This window comes from Pelophylax lessonae, assembly GCF_965119305.1.
Source record: "Pelophylax lessonae genome assembly, chromosome: 1".
NCBI classification, from domain to species: Eukaryota; Metazoa; Chordata; class Amphibia; order Anura; family Ranidae; genus Pelophylax; species Pelophylax lessonae.
Genome location: NC_138768.1, coordinates 525,072,670 through 525,094,157, shown reverse-complemented (window position 1 = coordinate 525,094,157; position 21,488 = coordinate 525,072,670). Strand labels below are relative to the sequence as shown.

Here is a 21,488-nt window from a genome sequence, read left to right as displayed (position 1 = left end):
AAGATTTCCCAAGCTTTAAACATCCCAAGGAGCACTGTGCAAGCGATAATATTGAAATGGAAGGAGTATCAGACCACTGCAAATCTACGAAGACCTGGCCGTCCCTCTAAACTTTCAGCTCATACAAGGAGAAGACTGATCAGAGATGCAGCCAAGAGGCCCATGATCACTCTGGATGAACTGCAGAGATCTACAGCTGAGGTGGGAAAGTCTGTCCATAGGACAACAATCAGTCGTATACTGCACAAATCTGGCCTTTATGGAAGAGTGGCAAGAAGAAAGCCATTCCTTAAAGATATCCATAAAAAGTGTTGTTTAAAGTTTGCCACAAGCCACCTGGGAGACACACCAAACATGTGGAAGAAGGTGCTTTGGTCAGATGAAACCAAAATCAAACTTTTTGGCAACAGCTGCTTCAAAAACACATCAATCTGCTCGTATCAAGCTACAAAAGTATTTCCAAAACTTTTTGAGATTCAGGCATTTGACCTCAGGCATTTTGGAGTGGACACCAAAAAACTAATCAACACATCTTATGCAGATGAAAAAGATCAGGTGCAGGTAGGAAGGTTTATAATGCCTTTAAGTTTTGTGATCATCAACAATGATTGTAATTATGCCCATGGCCAAAAAACAACTGCAATAATGCTAGAATTTGGCTGAGCATATTAGCAACAATTTTCCTAAAGGAAGCAAGGTAGGGGTCAGTGGGTGGAACCACAGTGGACAGTGTCAGACTTAGTCGTCTACATATCTGGAGTTGTGGAATAGGATTAGACCCAGGAGCTCTGCTACAGAGTAAAGTTTAAGCAAACGGGCCAAAAGATAGATATGAATAATACCACTTTCTTGATAGTTAGTGCTTTTTTTTTTGACTGACCTACAAGCATGGTCTTTTAAAGAGAAACATGGAGGCTACAATTGATCAGGTCAATGACCCAGAAAGCATTGAAGTTAATGTGTCATTTTCAGAAGTAATTCAACAATGGCTGCCTCAACTTTTCCCTTATGACAATCACAAAGATTTAAACAGTTGCACACAGGTCAAGCACGACCCAGTGATTTGTGGTTTGCAATAAGGAAACAATCCAAACAATTTCAATTCTCAACAAATCCATCACACTGAGCTTTAGAATGAAATTTGTTTTTATGAGCTCTGATTAAATCTTACCCTGAAATAATTTTCCAAGGCTACAGACATCTGTCAGCCTACACAGATGTGACATAAACTGAACATTACAACACTTCTTCTATTTTGTAAGTTTACACTGCATATAATGCTTTTAAAAACTCAGACACATGCAGAATTATAAATACTTATAATAAAATCCCTTTTTTTCTACATCACTGTTATACACAAGTGTCATCATACTAGAATAACCATTTTGGGCATTGTGTTACATTTAGGACAGGGCTTTTTTTAGCAGGAATGCGGGGGAACGCAGTTCTGGAGCCTCTAGTCTGAATGTATGCAATAGCAAAGAGGTTCTGGGGCCAGTGAGGTGAGCTGAAAGGCCTATTGATGCTGGCTGCTGGGGGATCTATTGTTGCTGGGGTGAATCTATTGTTGCTGGCGGGCATTTTGTTGTGGGTGGGGCTTTTTTGCAGTGGAGGATTTATTGTTGCTTGGGGGAACTATTGTTGCTAGGGAGCTATTGTTGTAGGGGGGGGTCTATTGTTGCAGGGGAGGATTTATTGGGGGAGGGTGATTGTTGCAGGGGAGGATTTATTGTTGCTGGGGGCTATTGTTGTTGCGGGTCTATTGTTGCTGATTGCAGGGGATCTATTTTACTGTTTTTTCAATTGTTGCAGGGGAAGATTTATTGCTGCTGGGTGGATCTATTGTTGGGGAGGTCTATTGTTGCTAATTCCAGGGCATCTATTTTACTGCTTTTCTAGTTATCATTAACAAACTCCATACAAATTACCTAGAACCACAGCATGATACTTGGTTCTGTATTCTCTAAAAGGGGGGTACTGGGAGGTGGGCAGAGGGTGGAAGCAAAGGACAGCGCTCAGAGGTGGGTAGGGAGTGGAGACAAGGGGTGACTCAGAAGAGGGGAGTACCTGCACCTATTCTTGGAGAAAAAAAGCCCTGATTTGGGATATAAAGAGAGCAATGGCAATGTGAAAATATGGTATGCAGAAGGCAGTGCCGGGAGAAGGTCATCCATCGCCCAGGGCAAAGATGCCAAACTGTTCTCCCCCCTTCCCTTAGGGTTAGGATCAAGGCGCCCCCATCCCTGCAATAAACCATTGCACCCAGGGCAGCCGCCCCTTCCTGCCCACCCCTTGTCCCGGCCCTGGCAAAAGGTTTTGAAGTAAAAATATATTTTAATATTTATTTAAAGAGGAACTGAACTCTGGAATCTGTGCGCCAACAAGGCCTATAGGTGACAAAGGGCTAGGCACCAGTATTCCCCAGTGGTTTCCCTTCAGCTGAGCTCTCCTCTATAATAACTTCCTACGCCTTGTACTACACTTTGTTTCTGTGTGGAGGCAGCCATCTTGGTAGAGGCATGGCTTTGCTTACTCGTGTCAGAGCCTCCAGCAAGGGGAACAGTGAGGAGCCTTGTAGTGATATTGCCAAATCATACTAAAAATCTCCTAAGATTAGAGGTCAGAGGCAGTGGTGGCTGAGATTCATACTGCAGGTGAATAGGATACACAAGAGTGCCTAGGCACCCTCACATACCACAAATTGTATGGCTATTTGTCAACATGAATCCAAGACAAAAGGTACATTTTTCCAGGGTATTTTTTTAGGCACAACTATCACATCAAATGTCCCTCATAACATAGCAAGTTTTCACTTTTTGGTTTTAGGTCCACTTTAAAGTGGTTGTAAAGGCACAAGGTATTTTACCTTTATGCATTCTATGCATGAATGTAAAAAAACAGTGTGCAGCAGCCCCCCCTCCCTAATATTTACCTGAACCCCCTCTCGATCCAGCGATGTCCACAAGAACCTTGTCTCTCTGGGGACTTGCACTCCCGATAGGCTTTTGGCAATGACTCCTGCTGTTTCAATGACAGCCAGTGAGCCAATCAGGAGATGGAGGGGCAGGGCCAAGCCATGGCTTCGTGTGTGAATGGACACACAGAGCCGCGGGTCGGGAGCACGCCTACTTGTGTGCCCCAAAAGCAAGGATGGAGGAGACAGGAGTGCTGGCGTGGGACACAAGAAGAGAAGGATCTGGGCTGCTCTGTGCAAAACCACTGCACAGTGCAGGTAAGTATAACATTGCAGGTAAGTATAACATTTTTTGTTAAAACAAAAAAAATAAACAAGTCTTTAATATCGCTTTAGATTCTATCTGTTTGAAGTTAAAAATGGTCAGTTACAGCCAGTAGAAAAAGAACATTATCTGCTTAAATAACACCTTTCCTGTATGCACACATGATCTGCTAGACAGCTAAGAATATGAATAACACAATGTAAGATGATTTGGGCACACAAGTATACAGTATTATCAAAAGACGTGTCACATCACATAAACAATGAAGAAGACCACAGATGGTCTATAGAAGTAAAAAGACTACTTCACTTTGGTAACACTGATAGGGTTTTTTTGGTTCAAATGTTAACTTCAAAAACCTTGAAAAAGTTATAATATGTTAGTAAAAAAGGAAATGATACACTGTATATTTGTCATAACAACTTCTGAGGTTTACACAGTTCTGCTTGATGACTTAGCCAGGATAGTAACCTGCATTTCCTTTGCTGGGTTGAAGCAATAAAGCCTGCTAAAGAGCCTGAACTCGTATTGCTTGTATTGGGGCAATAAATGAGCCTACAGCCTGTCATTAATACAGTGAAAGAGCAATAACATAGTTATGAGATCATGTCCCTGCTTTCTCCTTCACGCAGGACATTCTGCAGTAGAACATGAATTTCGGTAGAACGTATTCTCTCAAGAAAAGGCTGTTAAGGAGTGATATGATAACTATATTTAAATACTGTACATACAGTGGGTATAGAAAACAAACACCCCACCCCTTTAAAATAATCACAAGTTGCTTTGCAGCCTAAAATTAAGACAGACACTGTGTTTGTTTTATCTAGCTGTATTTACTCAACGTAAATACGTGCAACATATGACACCTGAGTGAAAAATATAACACCCACATGCCAGAAAAACAAAAATAAAAATCAAAAACAGAATCAATAAGTTGGAAAAAGGATCACCCCCTTGTGTGGAGTATTTTGCTAAACCACCTTTTGCGTTAATTCTAGCCTTTTGTCTGTTGGGATATGTCTCTACTAATTTTGTACATCTAGGCTTTGCAATATTTGCCGATTCTTTTTTCTAGAACTGCTCAAGTTCAGTTAAATTTGATGGTGATTGTTTGTGGACTGCAGTCTTCAAGTCATTCCTCAGATTTCCAATGGGGTTTAAGTCTGGGCTCTAACTAGGCCATGCAAGGACATTCATCTTTTTCTCTTTCAAACACTGTGTGCTTTGGGTCATTGTCATGTTGGAAGGTAAAGTTTTTTCCACTCGACAACTTTCTGGCAGAGGGCAGCAGATTTTCCTCAAGAATTTGATAGTATTTTGCCCCATCCATTTTTCCTTCAATCCTGAGAAGTGCTCCAGTCCCTGCTGCAGAGAAACACCTCTATAACAGGATATTACCACCTCCATGCTGTACTGTAGGAATGATGTTTTTTGGATAGTGAGCTGTATTGGATTTCTGCCAGACATACAGTACCGTTTGGTGTTGAGGCAAAATAATTAAATTTTAGTCTCATCTGACCATAACACCTTTTCCATGTGGCCCCCAATCTTCTTTTTAGCAAAGCTCAGTCGTGACTGCATGTGGCCTTTCTTGAGGAGTGGAGTTTTTTCTTGCAACCCTCCCATACAAGCCACATTTGTTGAGAATTTGTAAAATTGCTGTCACATGCACACAATGACCACTCTTTGTCATAAATCCCTGCAACTTCTTCAAAGTTGCTATAGGCCTCTTGGTAGCCTCTCTAACCAGTTTCCCTCTGACTCTTTCATCCTGTTTGGAGCTGACCCAGGGAGGGTCTGTGTTGTACCGAGTACCTTCCACTTCTTAATAGCAGACTTCGCTGTGCTTCTAGGCATTAAAAAACTTTTTTTTTTGGTATCTATCTCCTGACTTGTGCCTGTCCACAAATTTATGCCGGAGATTTTTTGACAGTTCCTTGCCACCTATAATTGATTGTTTGCTTTGGTTGCACTACCAGGGATTGAAATGCTCCAGGAAAGCTCTTTTCATGCTGAGCTAATCAAAATGACCACAGCTGATAACAGTAGGGGTTTAAATGGCTTTGTTTGCCATTATAAAGGTGATTAGCTACAACTGATTAGGGTTCACAAGGGGGGGGGGGTATTTTTTCCAACTCAGTGATTCTGTTTTAAAATTTGTATTTTTTTTTCATGTTGGTTTTATATATTTCACTTGGATATTATGAGTTGCACTGAGTAAATGCAGCTGGATAAAAACTTTGTCAGTCTTCACTTCAGGCTGCTCAGCAACAAAGTGTGATTATTTTAAAGGGGGTTATTCTTCTCTATTCCCACAGTAAGTGGTCCATATAGTGAACTTGGAGTAGAGTTACTGTATTCACTTTCAGGTCATTAGAGAGGACAAGGGGGCACTGTTTATGCCTGGAGGAAAAGAGATTTAACCTCCACATATAGAACAGTTTCTTCACAGTAAGAACAGTGAAAATATGGAATAGACTTCCTCAAGAACTACAACGTTGTAGTTCTGGTAGGCTCAGTAGATTGCTTTTTTTTTTAATGCACAAAATAGAACTAGATACTAACATTTCTAGGTAATAACGCCAGGGTAGTTGATCCAGGGAAGATTTACCTGCCTCCTGGATGATCAGGATGGAATTTTTTTCCCCATTGGAGTAAATTGGATCATGCTTTATTGGGGCTTTTTTCCTTTTTCTGGATCAACTGTGGGGATAGGATTGTGTATATGGAGGTTTACTTTTGTTTTTTGTTTTTCTATTAGTTGAACTACACAGACTTTTTTCAACATGACATACTATGTAACTATGTGCATGGAGTACACCTGATTAGCCCCTAATGCTACCCCTCCCTCTCCCAGTCTCAGTGGTGCTGTACAAGGGATTACAGGAGGCTGAGATAAAGTTAAATTCAATTATTTATATTAGCTGCATTTAACCTCCCTGGCGGTATGATTATGTCAGGAATTACATACCAAAAGCGGTACAATTGTTTTCATGGAAATTTGGCGTTATGTATTATAGGCCTACAATTCTTAGTAATTACTGACTTAAACCTGACCAAAACAAGAGTCTAGTAGACATCCCAGATGTGATAAATTTGAAACACAAACACGTGAATTATAATCGAATCAATAATATTATATAATATATAACACATGAATTATAATTGAATCAATAATATAATTTTATATATATATATATATATATATATATATATGTGTGTGTGTGCATATATATATATATACACATATATATATATATATATATACACCGGTATATATATATATATATATGCGCATATATATATATATATATATATATATAATATAAAATGTGTTTTGTGTTGCAACGTTTTTTTTTTTTTTTTTTTTTAATTTCCCTCCCTAGTTCCGCTCCCATGCAGCATTGCTGCTGCAGGGAACGGAACTAGGAAGTGATCACACCGACGGTGGACAGAGGAGCGGCGGGACTCTCGGCTGGCGGTCACAGCAATGAGAGATCATCGCTGGATCGCCAGGATAAGGTAAGAGAACACCGCTGCGCTCTCTGCAATCCACCCCAAGCGTGACTCGGGGTTACCGCTCCTGATATGAAAAATCAACCCCGAGTCACGCTCGGGATTACCGCCAAGGAGGTTAAATGAATTAATTTTTTTTATAAATATAGCATTTGTGTTTTTAAAATATGCCTGGAGTTTACTAATGCTATGCAAAGGATTACTGTGACATTTCAGTGCATGTGTTCTTTCAGAGCCACTTAGAAGTAGTTTGTAATGAACTGGGAGGCAATATGGCTTTATAACACTGAGTTCAATTACCACCAGTCTGCACTTACACAATACATATATTATAAAGAATAGGGCAGGCCTTCGCCCTAACAGTGATCTTGTGCCGCCCTGCCTTTGCCGACACTTACAGAAAAGCACAAGGAACTTTATTAGCAGAGCTTACCTGTTTCTCCCCACCCACTGCATGTGTGCTGACGTGGCACAGGGCTCAAGTCTCAAGAGAGCCCTGTGGCACATATGCGCATGCACTGGTTTTCCTGGCTATCTGAGCATGTGTGAAACTTTGCTTGTCTTTGTGCTTGCACATTAAATCACTCCATAGCATGTGAGCATATATGAGCATGTGTCACAATAGTAATGCCCGGGGTAGGAGAGTGGAACCATCAAGCGAGGCAGACTAAAGTTCTGCCTAAAGTGGTCGTAAACCAAACTTGCACCGTTTAGGAGATATTTACTTTTCATCGGCGCATGCGCTCTGAAGGAACGGCCACCCGTGCTGTTCCTTCAGAGCACTGTGCCGTCATCGTGCCTTCAGGCAATCAGATGGAACCCCGAGTTCACTGGTGAGCGGGCGGCACTGCGGGGGGCTTTGTTCTAAGATAAGTATTTCATAGTGAGCTAGTATGCAATGCATACTAGCTCATTATGTAGAAAGATGATCCGCACACCGGTAATTGCTCTTAAAAAATCTTCATCTTTATTCAGGAACCACAGTACACAACTGCTGATAAGATCAGTTGATGCGTTTCAGCCTATAAGGCCTTAGTCATAACATACTAGCTCATTATGCCTTTGTCTTACTTTTTTTTTGGGAGGGGGGGTTTACAACCTCTTTAAGGCTGGGTTCACACTAGCTGTGGCCAGGGCTCACAGCAGGGGGCCCAGTGCGGGTGACCAGAAGACGCACGCGACTCTTCTTCAATTCCGACTGCGGCCCCCCAAAGGTGTGTGAACTGCCTTCATTGAGAGCCGATCACACTCTCCTGTCATACAAATTGGATGCGGGAAGCCCAAAGTGTGAACTCAGCCTTAAATGGAATCCAAAAATGAGTGGGATAGACTTTATTTCCAGGAAAAACCTGACCCTAGTATGATAGCATAGCTACTGTAACAAAGCTTATACCACAGCGATATGTGCCCACCAAACTATAACAGTGATGATATACCTTCATTATACTGTAACTATATACATATATATATATATATATATATATATATATATATATATATATATATATAATGAAGTTATAGCCATCACTGGTATATATGCTGTATATTTATTAGCATTTACACTGTTTTTTCGCTGTGGTATATTTTTTTTTTCACTGTTTGATGAACAGCAGCAACAGTTTTTCTTTGATTTAAAGGTTTATACACATAGCACGGGGTCGAGGTTTGCTAATCAGCATGGATTCTGTGTTCTCTGCCAGGTGCTATAGCATATATTGATGCTACTTATTGATAAAAAAAAAAAAGTGTTTTGTAACCAATAACAGACTGATCTCCCTGAAGTCACAAAGCACCCATGAGCAGACATCAGGCTTTATCTGCGATGACAACAGAGGTGATATATAGTAAAATAATAGTAAGGTTATCAATTTCTATGAAAGTCATATAGGTTTAGTCCACAACATAGAATTATGCTAACCAAAGAGGCCAATCAGCCAATCAGTCATTTCATTTTTTTATCAAATCATATTTATTTGCTTCGATATACCTAATGACCATGTATGGTATTTTAACCTGCACATTTCTGGGGGAGGCAAGATGCAATCACGCTAAAAGTGATTTCCAAAACAGCACTCTACAAAGACAAAGATGTAATCACATCTCAAAGCTGAAGCATTTACAGCGGAAAGGATTATTATGATGTTTGCTTTCTCTGATGAAAGGGTCTTTAGCTGAGCCGCAGATAAAGTTTAGTGCCGTACAGCCACATTATGCAGATGCATAAGACATGACAAACCTTTCAGAAATCACTCTTGCACAAGCATTTCTGTACACATGCTTTAAATTTAGATCATTTTTTTTTTATTTTCTGTAGGCTTAAAAGCCTTAGCGTTACTGACAGCATGAGTGTTACGCCAGTAAACAGATTCAACGTTGACAATTTCAGATCCGAGGTGTCACTAAATGTCACATATGTATTATTTTCTTTAACGTAATGATTACACACATGGCTGTGGCTACAGACTGCTCAGTCCTGCTCAAGAGCGAATACGCTATGGACTGGAAATTGTGCTCCCCTTGGGGGCAATGAAGGAAGAAGACTTGCATAAAGCAAGGAATAAAAATAGGAAATGTAGAAAAGCTTAAACAATTTGTTTCACTTCGGGGCCATCAGTGCGAGTGCAATTAACATTTGTGCTGCTTAAGCAAACTTATACTATGGCGATTTAAAGGATAAGCTACACTGTTATGTAGCATGTACGCAAAACAAACACAAACAAGAATGGAAAATACCCATATACCTTCTTTGGGGTCCTTTGGTTCTATATTTCCCAGAATGCATTGTTGTTTCTACTAGGGATCGACCGATTATCGGCCAAGCCGATATATCGAGGGCCAATATGAACTTTTGCCGATATATCTGTATCGGCCCCGGAACTGGCTGATATTGCCGATATTCCAAATATTGCTCATGTAAGGGTAAAATGATGTCACATAGCAAAATTACGTTTATACGATGACGATCTTGGAGGTCACATGCTCACGCCGGGCGTGACCGTGCAAGTGACCTCCAAGATCGTGTGCCGGACGGAGCGGTATCACCCGGGTGTCACTTACGGCAAGTGGGTGAGAGACGGATCAGTATCGGGTGGGTGGGAGATGGAACGGGTGAGAGACAGAGCAGTATTGAGCGGATGCCGAATGGAGCGGTATCACCTGAGTATCACTGACGGCATGTGGGTGAGAGATACCGATCTGCCAGCAAATCTGCTAATGTGGAATGGCTTATATCTTTAATTTGTACATATGTGGGTGGCATATTCAATAACATTTGTAAACAGAATTATGCTATGTGACATCATTTTACCCTTACATGAGCCGATACCGATATGCGATGGCCAAAATATCGGTGTCGGCAACGAAAAACCGATATCGTTCAATCCCTAGTTTCTACTGTTTGACTATTTTAAAAATGCGATTGGTCTCAGTACCTGAATTTCCCTGGATTTGAAGTCCTCTATACAGTTGCACTTAGAGTGAGAAGGCTAGGAGAGGGATAGGCAGCACAAGGAGCCGCTAATTCAGTGTGCTGTAGTACTAATCTATTAATAAGGAACATGCTGATAGGAAAAAAGAGCAGAGTGACCACATGATGAGCACATCAGTCCTCTGCTCTCTTCACTGTTCAATTACAGGCTGGGGCAGGAAGGTGGGGTAGCTGTACAATTTTAACCAGTAAAGTCAGGTCACGCAGCTGGCTGTGCTGTGTAGTAGGACTAATAAATACTTGGCAATTTTGTAATGTGCTGAAGCCGCTTTACCGGTAAAACAAAATTTTACACAGACCTGTGTTAAAGTGGAACTCCACCCAAAAGGGGAAGCTCCACTTGCCTGCCTCCTCCCCTCCTCCACTGCCACATTTGGCACCTTTTGGGGGAAGAGAGAAGCCGGGTTCACCCCCATTCCTCCTTTCCCCCGCAGACAGCCCATTCACAGAGCGCAGCACGTTTTGCGCATGTGCAGTAGGGAGTAGGCTGTAAAGCCACAAGGCTTCGTGGAAATGGCAGTACCCGATAGCCAATTGAAAAATCAGCTCGGGTAGGGACACCTCTAGATTCCTGAATAGGTAAGTGTCCTAATATTAAAAGTCAGCAGCTACAGTATTTGTAGCTGCTGACTTTTCATTTTTTCTGAAGGAGCCTGGAGCTCCTTTTAAATACATATGCAGTAACAAAAATATCATAGTGAAATTGTAAAAGTCACATCAAAAACCAATTCAAGGTAAATGTTGCAAAAACATATACACTATATTGTCAAAAGTATTGGGACGCCTGCCTTTACACGCACATGAACTTTAATGGCATCCCACTCTTAGTCCGTAGGGTTCAAAACTGGGTTGGCCCACCCTTTGCAGCTATAACAGCTTCAACGTTTCTCAGAAGGCTGTCCACAAGGTTTAGGAGTGTTTGACCATTCTTCCAGAAGCGCATTTGTGAGGTCGGGCACTGATTTTGGACAAAAAGGCCTGACCGGCAGTCTCAGCTCTAATTCATCCCAAAGGTGTTCTATCAGGTTGAGGTCAGGACTCTGTGCAGGCCAGTCAAGTTCCTCCACCCCAAACTCGCTCATCCATATTTTTATGGACCTTGTTTTGTGCACTGATTCCAGTCATTGGATACTTGCATCCTTACCAGGAAAACAGACATATTAAAGTAAAAGGTTATTTAATTTTCAATTAACATACGCTATATTGTCAAAAGTATTGGGACACCTGCCTTTACATGCACATGAACTTTATTGGCAGCCCAGTCTTAGTCCGTAGGGTTCAATATTGAAATAAACGTTCACTTTAACACATCTGTTTTCCTGGTAAGGATGCAAGTATCAAATGATAATAATATGCATATTCACACTGTGCAAAGTATACATAGGTGTGTGCTGCTACAAAGATCAGTGGTCTTAGTACAAGATGAGACTAACAATTAGGCCTCCTGCACACAGGACGTTTATTTAACTCTTCTAAAAGCCAGCAGAACAAATGCCTGACGCTTGTAAAAATGTCTAAAGCTTTTACAAGCATTTAGGAGCTTTTAGGCGTCAAGCTTTTGGGCGGTAATTCATTTTATTGGCCAGAATAAATATATTAATCTGGCCATTGAAATGAAATAATGCTGAAGGGCTAAATGGGCCTAGCGTTTAGGTGCATTTAGCAGCTTTTAGTAGCTTCAAATGTTTTTTCTGCCCATACTCAGCTGCTCCTGGATGCACTGGCAGTGAGTTTTTTTCCTGCCTATAAAAGCCCCTGACACTAAACGCTGCTAAAAGCCTATGTGTGGATGGAGGGGGGTTTACAGTCAGGAAAAAAAAAACACCACCCCTAGGAGCTGCTGTAAAAACACCCAGTATGCATGAGGCCTTAGGGTTCATATGTGGTAAAAGCAGGTTGTACTGCCTGAATGCCCACATAAACACAAAAATGCAGTCACTCAAGACTGTAACCATACAATAGCTATGGCATAAATTAAATGGTATGTTATATCATGCAATGCAGAATGCACAGATATACTAGTACTTATCCTGTAGTCCTAGGGGTTTAGGACTGCAGAATATCCACTCCTTCTTTATCTCCATAACAGAGGGGAAAGGTGTTTTGTAGTTAACAATGGTAAACTGTACTGTGTTGATAACACTGATTGCAATAACACTGCAGAGAGCAAAGGACATTATTGGATTTTGGGCAATATCAAGTATTTTTTCCCACTCATCGAATAAAACACATTCAAAGGTATGTTAATTGATCAAAAGGAAGCAAATTAGGAACATTCATTAATAACATTTTCTTTAAAATGGTTAAGTTATGGTTATTAAATTTAAGATGAAAACTGTAAACAAATGTAATCTAGAAATAACTTTGTGGATGCCACAATTCATTTGTAAGAAATTGAACGGAAACATTGAAATACTGACTATGACATTGCATGGTAGCTGGAGGTTTGCTATGCACAATGCCTTGACTTTTCTATCCCCTACAGTTTTTTTACTGATTATATCAGTTTTAATGCATGTGATATTCAACATATGGTCTGCTTGTTCGAATGCTGTACATAATCTCACCTTGACAGAGTTCTGGAGCACAGTGACAGGGAAAGTTCTGCTCGGCATAGAGCTTAAAAATAATCTGAAATTCTCATTGATGGAAATGTCTGTAATATAAAGTATTTAGATTATAAAACATAGCAGAACCTCATTAAAGGTAAAAAAATCAGTCACCTTGATCTACACAAGCTGGATATTAAAAGATGGAAATAAAAGGACTTCAAGCTGAGCATTTTTCCCATGCGGCTTAACAAAATGATAATGATAGGAGAAGTCACTAATCTTTAATTAGCCGTAGGGTTCTAGGTCAATATCATTTTTTCCCCATGACAAGCAGGAGTTCAAGGGCTGTGTCACTTGGCCTTTTCCAGGGAATATAAAATTAGATTGATTTCCTTGAGCACTGAAAGACCAGGCAAGTGTCATTTCAATATTCTTCAGTGAGCTTATATGGAAACCTGTCAAATCAGTGATCTCATTCCAAGAATGATGCCAGCTAGAAGGCCAATGAAATACGGCACTGAATGTTACAGGACTGAGGGTGTTAAAATGATCACTATCAGACCTGAAATTCCACACGGCTACAGCACATAAACAGTACTATAGTGCCTTAAAACTATCTTGTAAAATGAAAGTCTAAATTTAGCCATCTGCAACCAGCTGTTCATCTGGCGTCATGATCTGGGATTAACTTCCAAAATAATCTGTTGTAGATTAAAGTAGAAAAGAGCAAAAAATAAATACAGAAATAATGTTATTGTAGTCCTCACAGTCCTGTAAGCCATCATCAAATAATAGCTATTATATAAGGATGGAGAGCAGAAGCTCAATATACTTCACAGAAAAGAAAGCCCTGGTGCTCTGACTCACTTCAGGTCACTGTTCATGCGGAAGAAATAAAAATGGAAGCAACATGAGTTTCTTATAGTACTTATTTGAACACATGTATCTTGTTTCTTGATGTTCAGTGTCATTTGTTATTTCTACTGGACCACATTTTCTATCATGACTTTGACTTGGATATCTATAGGAACTAGCCTATCAAAGTGCCTAGGGCCAGATTTGTAGTTTCTGCCCACCTAGGCCAATGATCTTGTGTCACAGCCTTTGACTAAGGCCAACCAAGGCTAAAGCTTGTAGGCTTGTTACTTTTTATGAAGCAAAATTATATGAAATAAAAGCAAGACCGGAGGAGATTGAGTATGCCGCCATTCTTGTATTAATACTCACACATCCTGAGGAGGTGTGTGCATAATGTTGGAGAAGTACAGTGGTGAAAGTGGAGGTGTAGCAGTGTTTTTCAGAATGGTTTGTGCCACCTACTCCAATTTGTGAACACCTAATCCATGGACTTCTTAGCCTTAGTATCACATCACCATGATCAGATGTCGTAGGCACATACAGTATATAACACCAAAGCTGAAAGTCTGATAGAGATATGTTGCCTACTCTTCAGTATACCCAGAATGTTGCCTACTCTTCAGTATACCCAGAATGGGCAACTAGAACAGTATGGAAAACGTTTTACTTATTCTGCAATTTGGTACTGACTCAGAGTTAATGAACTTCAAGTACACAGTGTGGTATTCCAACACTAAAAGGACAGCAACAATGAGGACCCAGCTTTATTATTCTGACAGATAAGGGAGCAGTCTGGAACCATTTATTGAATATGAGAATGTGTTACTGACAGGTTAGTAGTCCTAGCGTTCTAAACTGTGGCCTATACTGGCGATGCAGAATCCAGCCTCAAAGTTTTCCCTTTGACACCAATGAATGATAGAAAGGGACAAAATCAACTGCTGTAAGTTTTTGTTTCAGCACCATGGAAAGCAGTCAGCAGATTCACCTGAAGGGTAGTGTTGAGCGAACACGGACTGTATTATTCGTGTTCGTACCGAATAATTGGATTTTTTGTACCCGAACACGGACACGGACACTTTACTGTATGTTCGGGTAAAAATCCGTGTTCGGTCGTTTTATTTCTGGGTTTTGCATGCTTTGGCGCTCTTTTCATGGCGGGCTTTCAACAGCCAATCAACAATCGTTTAACTGGTGTGCCTTAAGCCATCCCAGCCATGCCTGCAAATGTCTCAGTAGCTGTGATTGGCCGTCTGAAGCATGTGACCAAGTCTTTATAAGTTCCAGGCAGCCGCAGCGTCTTCATTCTGCTGCTTAGATCAGGGACAGAGCACACATCAACGTGCTGGCTGCTGATTAGGGAAAGACAGGCAGGAAAAAAACATTTGTGTCCGGATAGAATTGAGGGACAGGTCGGAGTGTTTAGGCAGGGCGAGTTGTAGGCATTTTAGGGATAGAGTCTGCTGAATTATAGGGTCAGTGTCTTCTACAAAGTACAATCGATATTGCTGTGTGGGGGGTGGGGTGACTCTGCACTCAATCCTGATCCACGATCTCTTCTCAATCCTGTTAGGGAGAGGCTGCTGCTGCTGAATTTTAGGGAAACTGTGTTCTACAAACTACAATCGATATTGCTGTGTGGTGTGGGATAGGAGATAGGCAGGTGTCAATGATCCACATCCATTTTTCTGTGTGTGAGCTGCAGTGAACACAATCTTTTTGGGCTGCAGTGAACACAATCTTTTTGGGGTGCAGTGAACAACGTCCTTTTTGGGGTGCAGTGAACAAAATCTTTTTGGGGTGCAGTGAACAAAATCCTTTTTGGGGTGCAGTGAACAACATCCTTTTTGGGGTGCAGTGAACACAATCTTTTTGGGGTGCAGTGAACAAAATCCTTTGTGGGGTGCAGTGAACACAATCTTTGTGGGGTGCAGTGAACACAATCTTTTTGGGGTGCAGTGAACAACATCCTTTTTGGGGTGCAGTGAACAAAATCCTTTTTGGGGTGCAGTGAACACAATCTTTTTGGGGTGCAGTGAACAAAATCCTTTGTGGGGTGCAGTGAACACAATCTTTGTGGGGTGCAGTGAACACAATCTTTTTGGGGTGCAGTGAACAACATCCTTTTTGGGGTGCAGTGAACAAAATCCTTTTTGGGGTGCAGTGAACAACATCCTTTTTGGGGTGCAGTGAACAAAATCCTTTTAGGGTGCAGTGAACACAATCTTTGTGGGGTACAGTGAACAGAATCTTTGTGGGGTGCAGTGAACACAATCTTTGGGGGGTACAGTGAACACAATCTTTTTGGGGTGCAGTGAACAAAATCCTTTGTGGGGTGCAGTGAACACAATCTTTGTGGGGTGCAGTGAACACAATCTTTTTGGGGTGCAGTGAACAAAATCCTTTGTGGGGTGCAGTGAACACAATCTTTGTGGGGTGCAGTGAACACAATCTTTTTGGGGTGCAGTGAACAAAATCCTTTTTGGGGTGCAGTGAACACAATCTTTGTGGGGTGCAGTGAACACAATCTTTTTGGGGTGGAGTGAACAAAATCCTTTTTGGGGTGCAGTGAACAACATCCTTTTTGGGGTGCAGTGAACAAAATCCTTTTTGGGGTGCAGTGAACACAATCTTTTTGGGGTGCAGTGAACAAAATCCTTTGTGGGGTGCAGTGAACACAATCTTTGTGGGGTGCAGTGAACACAATCTTTTTGGGGTGCAGTGAACAAAATCCTTTTTGGGGTGCAGTGAACAACATCCTTTTTGGGGTGCAGTGAACAAAATCCTTTTTGGGGTGCAGTGAACACAATCTTTTTGGGGTGCAGTGAACAAAATCCTTTGTGGGGTGCAGTGAACACAATCTTTGTGGGGTACAGTGAACAGAATCTTTGTGGGGTGCAGTGAACACAATCTTTGGGGGGTACAGTGAACACAATCTTTTTGGGGTGCAGTGAACAAAATCCTTTGTGGGGTGCAGTGAACACAATCTTTGGGGGGTACAGTGAACACAATCTTTTTGGGGTGCAGTGAACAAAATCATTTGTGGGGTGCAGTGAACACAATCTTTGTGGGGTGCAGTGAACACAATCTTTTTGGGGTGCAGTGAATAAAATCCTTTTTGGGGTGCAGTGAACAACATCCTTTTTGGGGTGCAGTGAACACAATCTTTTTGGGGTGCAGTGAACAAAATCCTTTGTGGGGTGCAGTGAACACAATCTTTGTGGGGTACAGTGAACAGAATCTTTGTGGGGTGCAGTGAACACAATCTTTGGGGGGTACAGTGAACACAATCTTTTTGGGGTGCAGTGAACAAAATCCTTTGTGGGGTGCAGTGAACACAATCTTTGGGGGGTACAGTGAACACAATCTTTTTGGGGTGCAGTGAACAAAATCCTTTGTGGGGTGCAGTGAACACAATCTTTGTGGGGTGCAGTGAACACAATATTTTTGGGGTGCAGTGAACAAAATCCTTTTTGGGGTGCAGTGAACAACATCCTTTTTGGGGTGCAGTGAACACAATCTTTTTGGGGTGCAGTGAACAAAATCCTTTTAGGGTGCAGTGAACACAATCTTTGTGGGGTGCAGTGAACAAAATCCTTTTTGAGGTGCAGTGAACACAATCTTTGTGGGGTGCAGTGAACACAATCTTTGTGGGGTACAGTGAACACAATCTCATACTTCTGAACATTTGAGGGTGCTGCCTGTTCCATACTCCTCCTCCTACTGCTCAACCATCCTTTTAGGGGTACAAACAATAGTAATTGGGGCCTAGTGTGGTGGTGTACGTGTGAGATACATACACTTTCTTTTTGATCATATTTTCTATTCCGCTATTCAATTAAATCCTTTGGGGATCAATTAAATTGCATGATAGTCTGTGTCGGTACGTGTGAGATCCACCTTTCCAAGTTTTTGGGGTTCATCTCATACTTCTGAAGATTTGAGGGTGCTGCCTGTTCCATACTCCTCCTCCTACTGCTCAACCATCCTTTTAGGGGTACAAACAATAGTAATTGGGGCCTAGTGTGGTGGTGTACGTGTGAGATACATACACTTTCTTTTTGATCATATTTTCTATTCCGCTATTCAATTAAATCCTTTGGGGATCAATTAAATTGCGTGATAGTCTGTGTCGGTACGTGTGAGATCCACCTTTCCAAGTTTTTGGGGTTCATCTCATACTTCTGAAGATTTGAGGGTGCTGCCTGTTCCATACTCCTCCTCCTACTGCTCAACCATCCTTTTAGGGGTACAAACAATAGTAATTGGGGCCTAGTGTGGTGGTGTACGTGTGAGATACATACACTTTCTTTTTGATCATATTTTCTATTCCGCTATTCAATTAAATCCTTTGGGGATCAATTAAATTGCGTGATAGTCTGTGTCGGTACGTGTGAGATCCACCTTTCCAAGTTTTTGGGGTTCATCTCATACTTCTGAAGATTTGAGGGTGCTGCCTGTTCCATACTCCTCCTCCTACTGCTCAACCATCCTTTTAGGGGTACAAACAATAGTAATTGGGGCCTAGTGTGGTTGTGTACGTGTGAGATACATACACTTTCTTTTTGATCATATTTTCTATTCCGCTATTCAATTAAAACCTTTGGGGATCAATTAAATTGCGTGATAGTCTGTGTCGGTACGTGTGAGATCCACCTTTCCAAGTTTCTGGGGTTCATCTCATACTTCTGAAGATTTGAGGGTGCTGCCTGTTCCATACTCCTCCTCCTACTGCTCAACCATCCTTTTAGGGGTACAAACAATAGTAATTGGGGCCTAGTGTGGTGGTGTACGTGTGAGATACATACACTTTCTTTTTGATCATATTTTCTATTCCGCTATTCAATTAAATCCTTTGGGGATCAATTAAATTGCGTGATAGTCTGTGTCGGTACGTGTGAGATCCACCTTTCCAAGTTTTTGGGGTTCATCTCATACTTCTGAAGATTTGAGGGTGTTGCCTGTTCCATACTCCTCCTCCTACTGCTCAACCATCCTTTTAGGGGTACAAACAATAGTAATTGGGGCCTAGTGTGGTGGTGTACGTGTGAGATACATACACTTTCTTTTTGATCATATTTTCTATTCCGCTATTCAATTAAATCCTTTGGGGATCAATTAAATTGCGTGATAGTCTGTGTCGGTACGTGTGAGATCCACCTTTCCAAGTTTTTGGGGTTCATCTCATACTTCTGAAGATTTGAGGGTGCTGCCGGTTCCATACTCCTCCTCCTACTGCTCAACCATCCTTTTAGGGGTACAAACAATAGTAATTGGGGCCTAGTGTGGTGGTGTACGTGTGAGATACATACACTTTCTTTTTGATCATATTTTCTATTCCGCTATTCAATTAAAACCTTTGGGGATCAATTAAATTGCGTGATAGTCTGTGTCGGTACGTGTGAGATCCACCTTTCCAAGTTTTTGGGGTTCATCTCATACTTCTGAAGATTTGAGGGTGCTGCCTGTTCCATACTCCTCCTCCTACTCCTCAACCATCCTTTTAGGGGTACAAACAATAGTAATTGGGGCCTAGTGTGGTGGTGTACGTGTGAGATACATACACTTTCTTTTTGATCATATTTTCTATTCCGCTATTCAATTAAAACCTTTGGGGATCAATTAAAATGCGTGATAGTCTGTGTCGGTACGTGTGAGATCCACCTTTCCAAGTTTTTGGGGTTCATCTCATACTTCTGAAGATTTGAGGGTGCTGCCTGTTCCATACTCCTGCTCCTACTGCTCAACCATCCTTTCAGGGGTACAAACAATAGTAATTGGGGCCTAGTGTGGTTGTGTACGTGCGAGATACATACACTTTTTTGATCATATTTCCTATTCCGCTATTCAATAAAAACCTTTGAGGATCAATTGAATTGCGGGATAGTCTGTGTCGGTACGTGTGAGATCCACCTTTCCAAGTTTTTGAGGTTCATCTCATACTTCTGAAGATTTGAGGGTGCTGTCTGTTCCATACTCCTCCTACTCCTCATCCATCCTTTTAGGGGTAGAAACAATAGTAATTGGGGCCTAGTGTGGTTTTGTACATGCGAGATACATACACTTTTTTGGATCATATTTCCTATTCCGCTATTCAATAAAAACCTTTCTAGGGCAAGATCTTAAATTACAGAAATATGAGGAGACCGTCAAATAAGGGCCGTGGCCTGGGTCGTGGTGCTGCTGGTAGAGCTCCTGTTGCAAGGAGAGGACGTGGTCGATCTGTGCCAGCTACACGCACAAGTGAAACACCTTCCTCAAGTGTGAGTAGGCGACAGAACCTGCATCAGTATTTGGTAGGGCATCATACGCCCCTAGAAGTGATGAGGCCAGAACAAGTGGAGGCGATAGTAGATTGGTTTGCTGCTGACAGTGCCTCCAGTTCCTTCACATTGTCTCCCACCCAGTCTACTGCAGAAAGGTCACAGTTGGCACCTGCAGCCGATGTCCAACCGTCTTTCACCTCACCCCCTTGCAAATCAGGCAAGCAGTCTGAGCCTCAAGCCATACAGCAGTCTCTTCTTCTTTTTGATGACTCTGTCAGCAGGGTTTCCCAGGGCCATCCACCTAGCCCTGCCCCAGAAGTGGAAGAGATTGAGTGCAGCGATGCCCAACCACTTATTTCTCAAGATGAGTACATGCAAGGATCATCGCAGCACGTCTCCGATGATGACGAAACGCAGGTGCCAACTGCTGCGGCGTTCAGCATTGTGGAGACCGACAAGGAGGGCAGGGGTGAAGACTGGGTGGAAGATGATGTGGAGGACGATGAGGTCCTCGACCCCACATGGAATGAACGTCATGCAGGTGACCTGAGTAGTTTGGAGGAAGAGGCGGTGGTCGCACAGAGCCACCAGCACAGCAGAAGAGGGAGCAGGGTGCAGAAGCGGAGCGGCCGTGCCCTAGACACTACGCCCGCTACTGCCCAATGCAGCAAGGGAACGAGCGCACCAAAGTCAGCTCAAAGGAGTTCTCTAGCGTGGAAGTTCTTTAGAAAATGTGCTGATGACAGGACACGAGTGGTTTGCACCCTGTGCAATCAGAGCTTGAAGCGAGGCATAAACCTTCTCAACCTGAGCACAACCTGCATGATCAGGCATCTAAGTGCAAAGCACGAGCTGCAGTGGAGTACACACCTTCAAAACCAAGAAACGTCTCTGGCTCATCCTGCTTCCTCTTCTGCTGCAGTCTCGGCCGCTCCAGCCACATCTGTAGTGATACCGGCACCTGCCACCCCGCAAACAGATGATCTGTCAGCAACACCACCACCTGGGTCACCAACAACCATCTCCACAATGTCCCGTGGAAGCGTTCAGCTTTCCATCTCCCAAACACTTGAGAGGAAGAGGAAGTACCCCCCTACCCACCCGCGATCCCTGGCCCTGAATGCCAGCATTTCAAAATTATTGGCCTTTGAAATGCTGTCATTCCGTCTGGTGGAGACGCACAGTTTTAAAAACCTTATGTCGGTGGCTGTCCCACAGTACGTCGTGCCCAGCCGCCACTACTTTTCCAGGCAAGCCATCCCTTCCCTGCACAACCAAGTGGGGGAAAAAATCAGGTGTGCACTGCGCAACGCCATCTGTGCCAAGGTCCACCTAACTACCGATACGTGGACCAGTAAGCACGGTCAGGGGCGTTATATCTCCCTAACGGCACACTGGGTAAATGCAGTGGCGGATGGGCCTGAGGCGGATAGCAATTTGGCGCATGTCCTTCCACCACCGAGGATTGCAGGGCGCTTCAGTTTGCCTCCTGTTCCTAACTCCTCCTACTCCGCTTCCTCATCCTCTACCGCCTCCTCATCCGGACAGCGTAACACCTTCACCACCAACT

At 42.4% G+C, this 21,488-nt stretch overlaps 1 protein-coding gene across 1 annotated transcript in view; it reads right to left on the bottom strand.

The window, feature by feature from the left end:
• DNAH6 (dynein axonemal heavy chain 6) overlaps positions 1 to 21,488 on the bottom strand; it is a 473,665-nt gene that overhangs the window by 52,317 nt on the left and 399,860 nt on the right. The window contains exon 66 of the mRNA XM_082248007.1: positions 12,810 to 12,898. Coding sequence (XP_082104133.1) covers positions 12,810 to 12,898 — 89 coding nt within the window. The remainder of the gene's footprint in view (positions 1 to 12,809; positions 12,899 to 21,488) is intronic.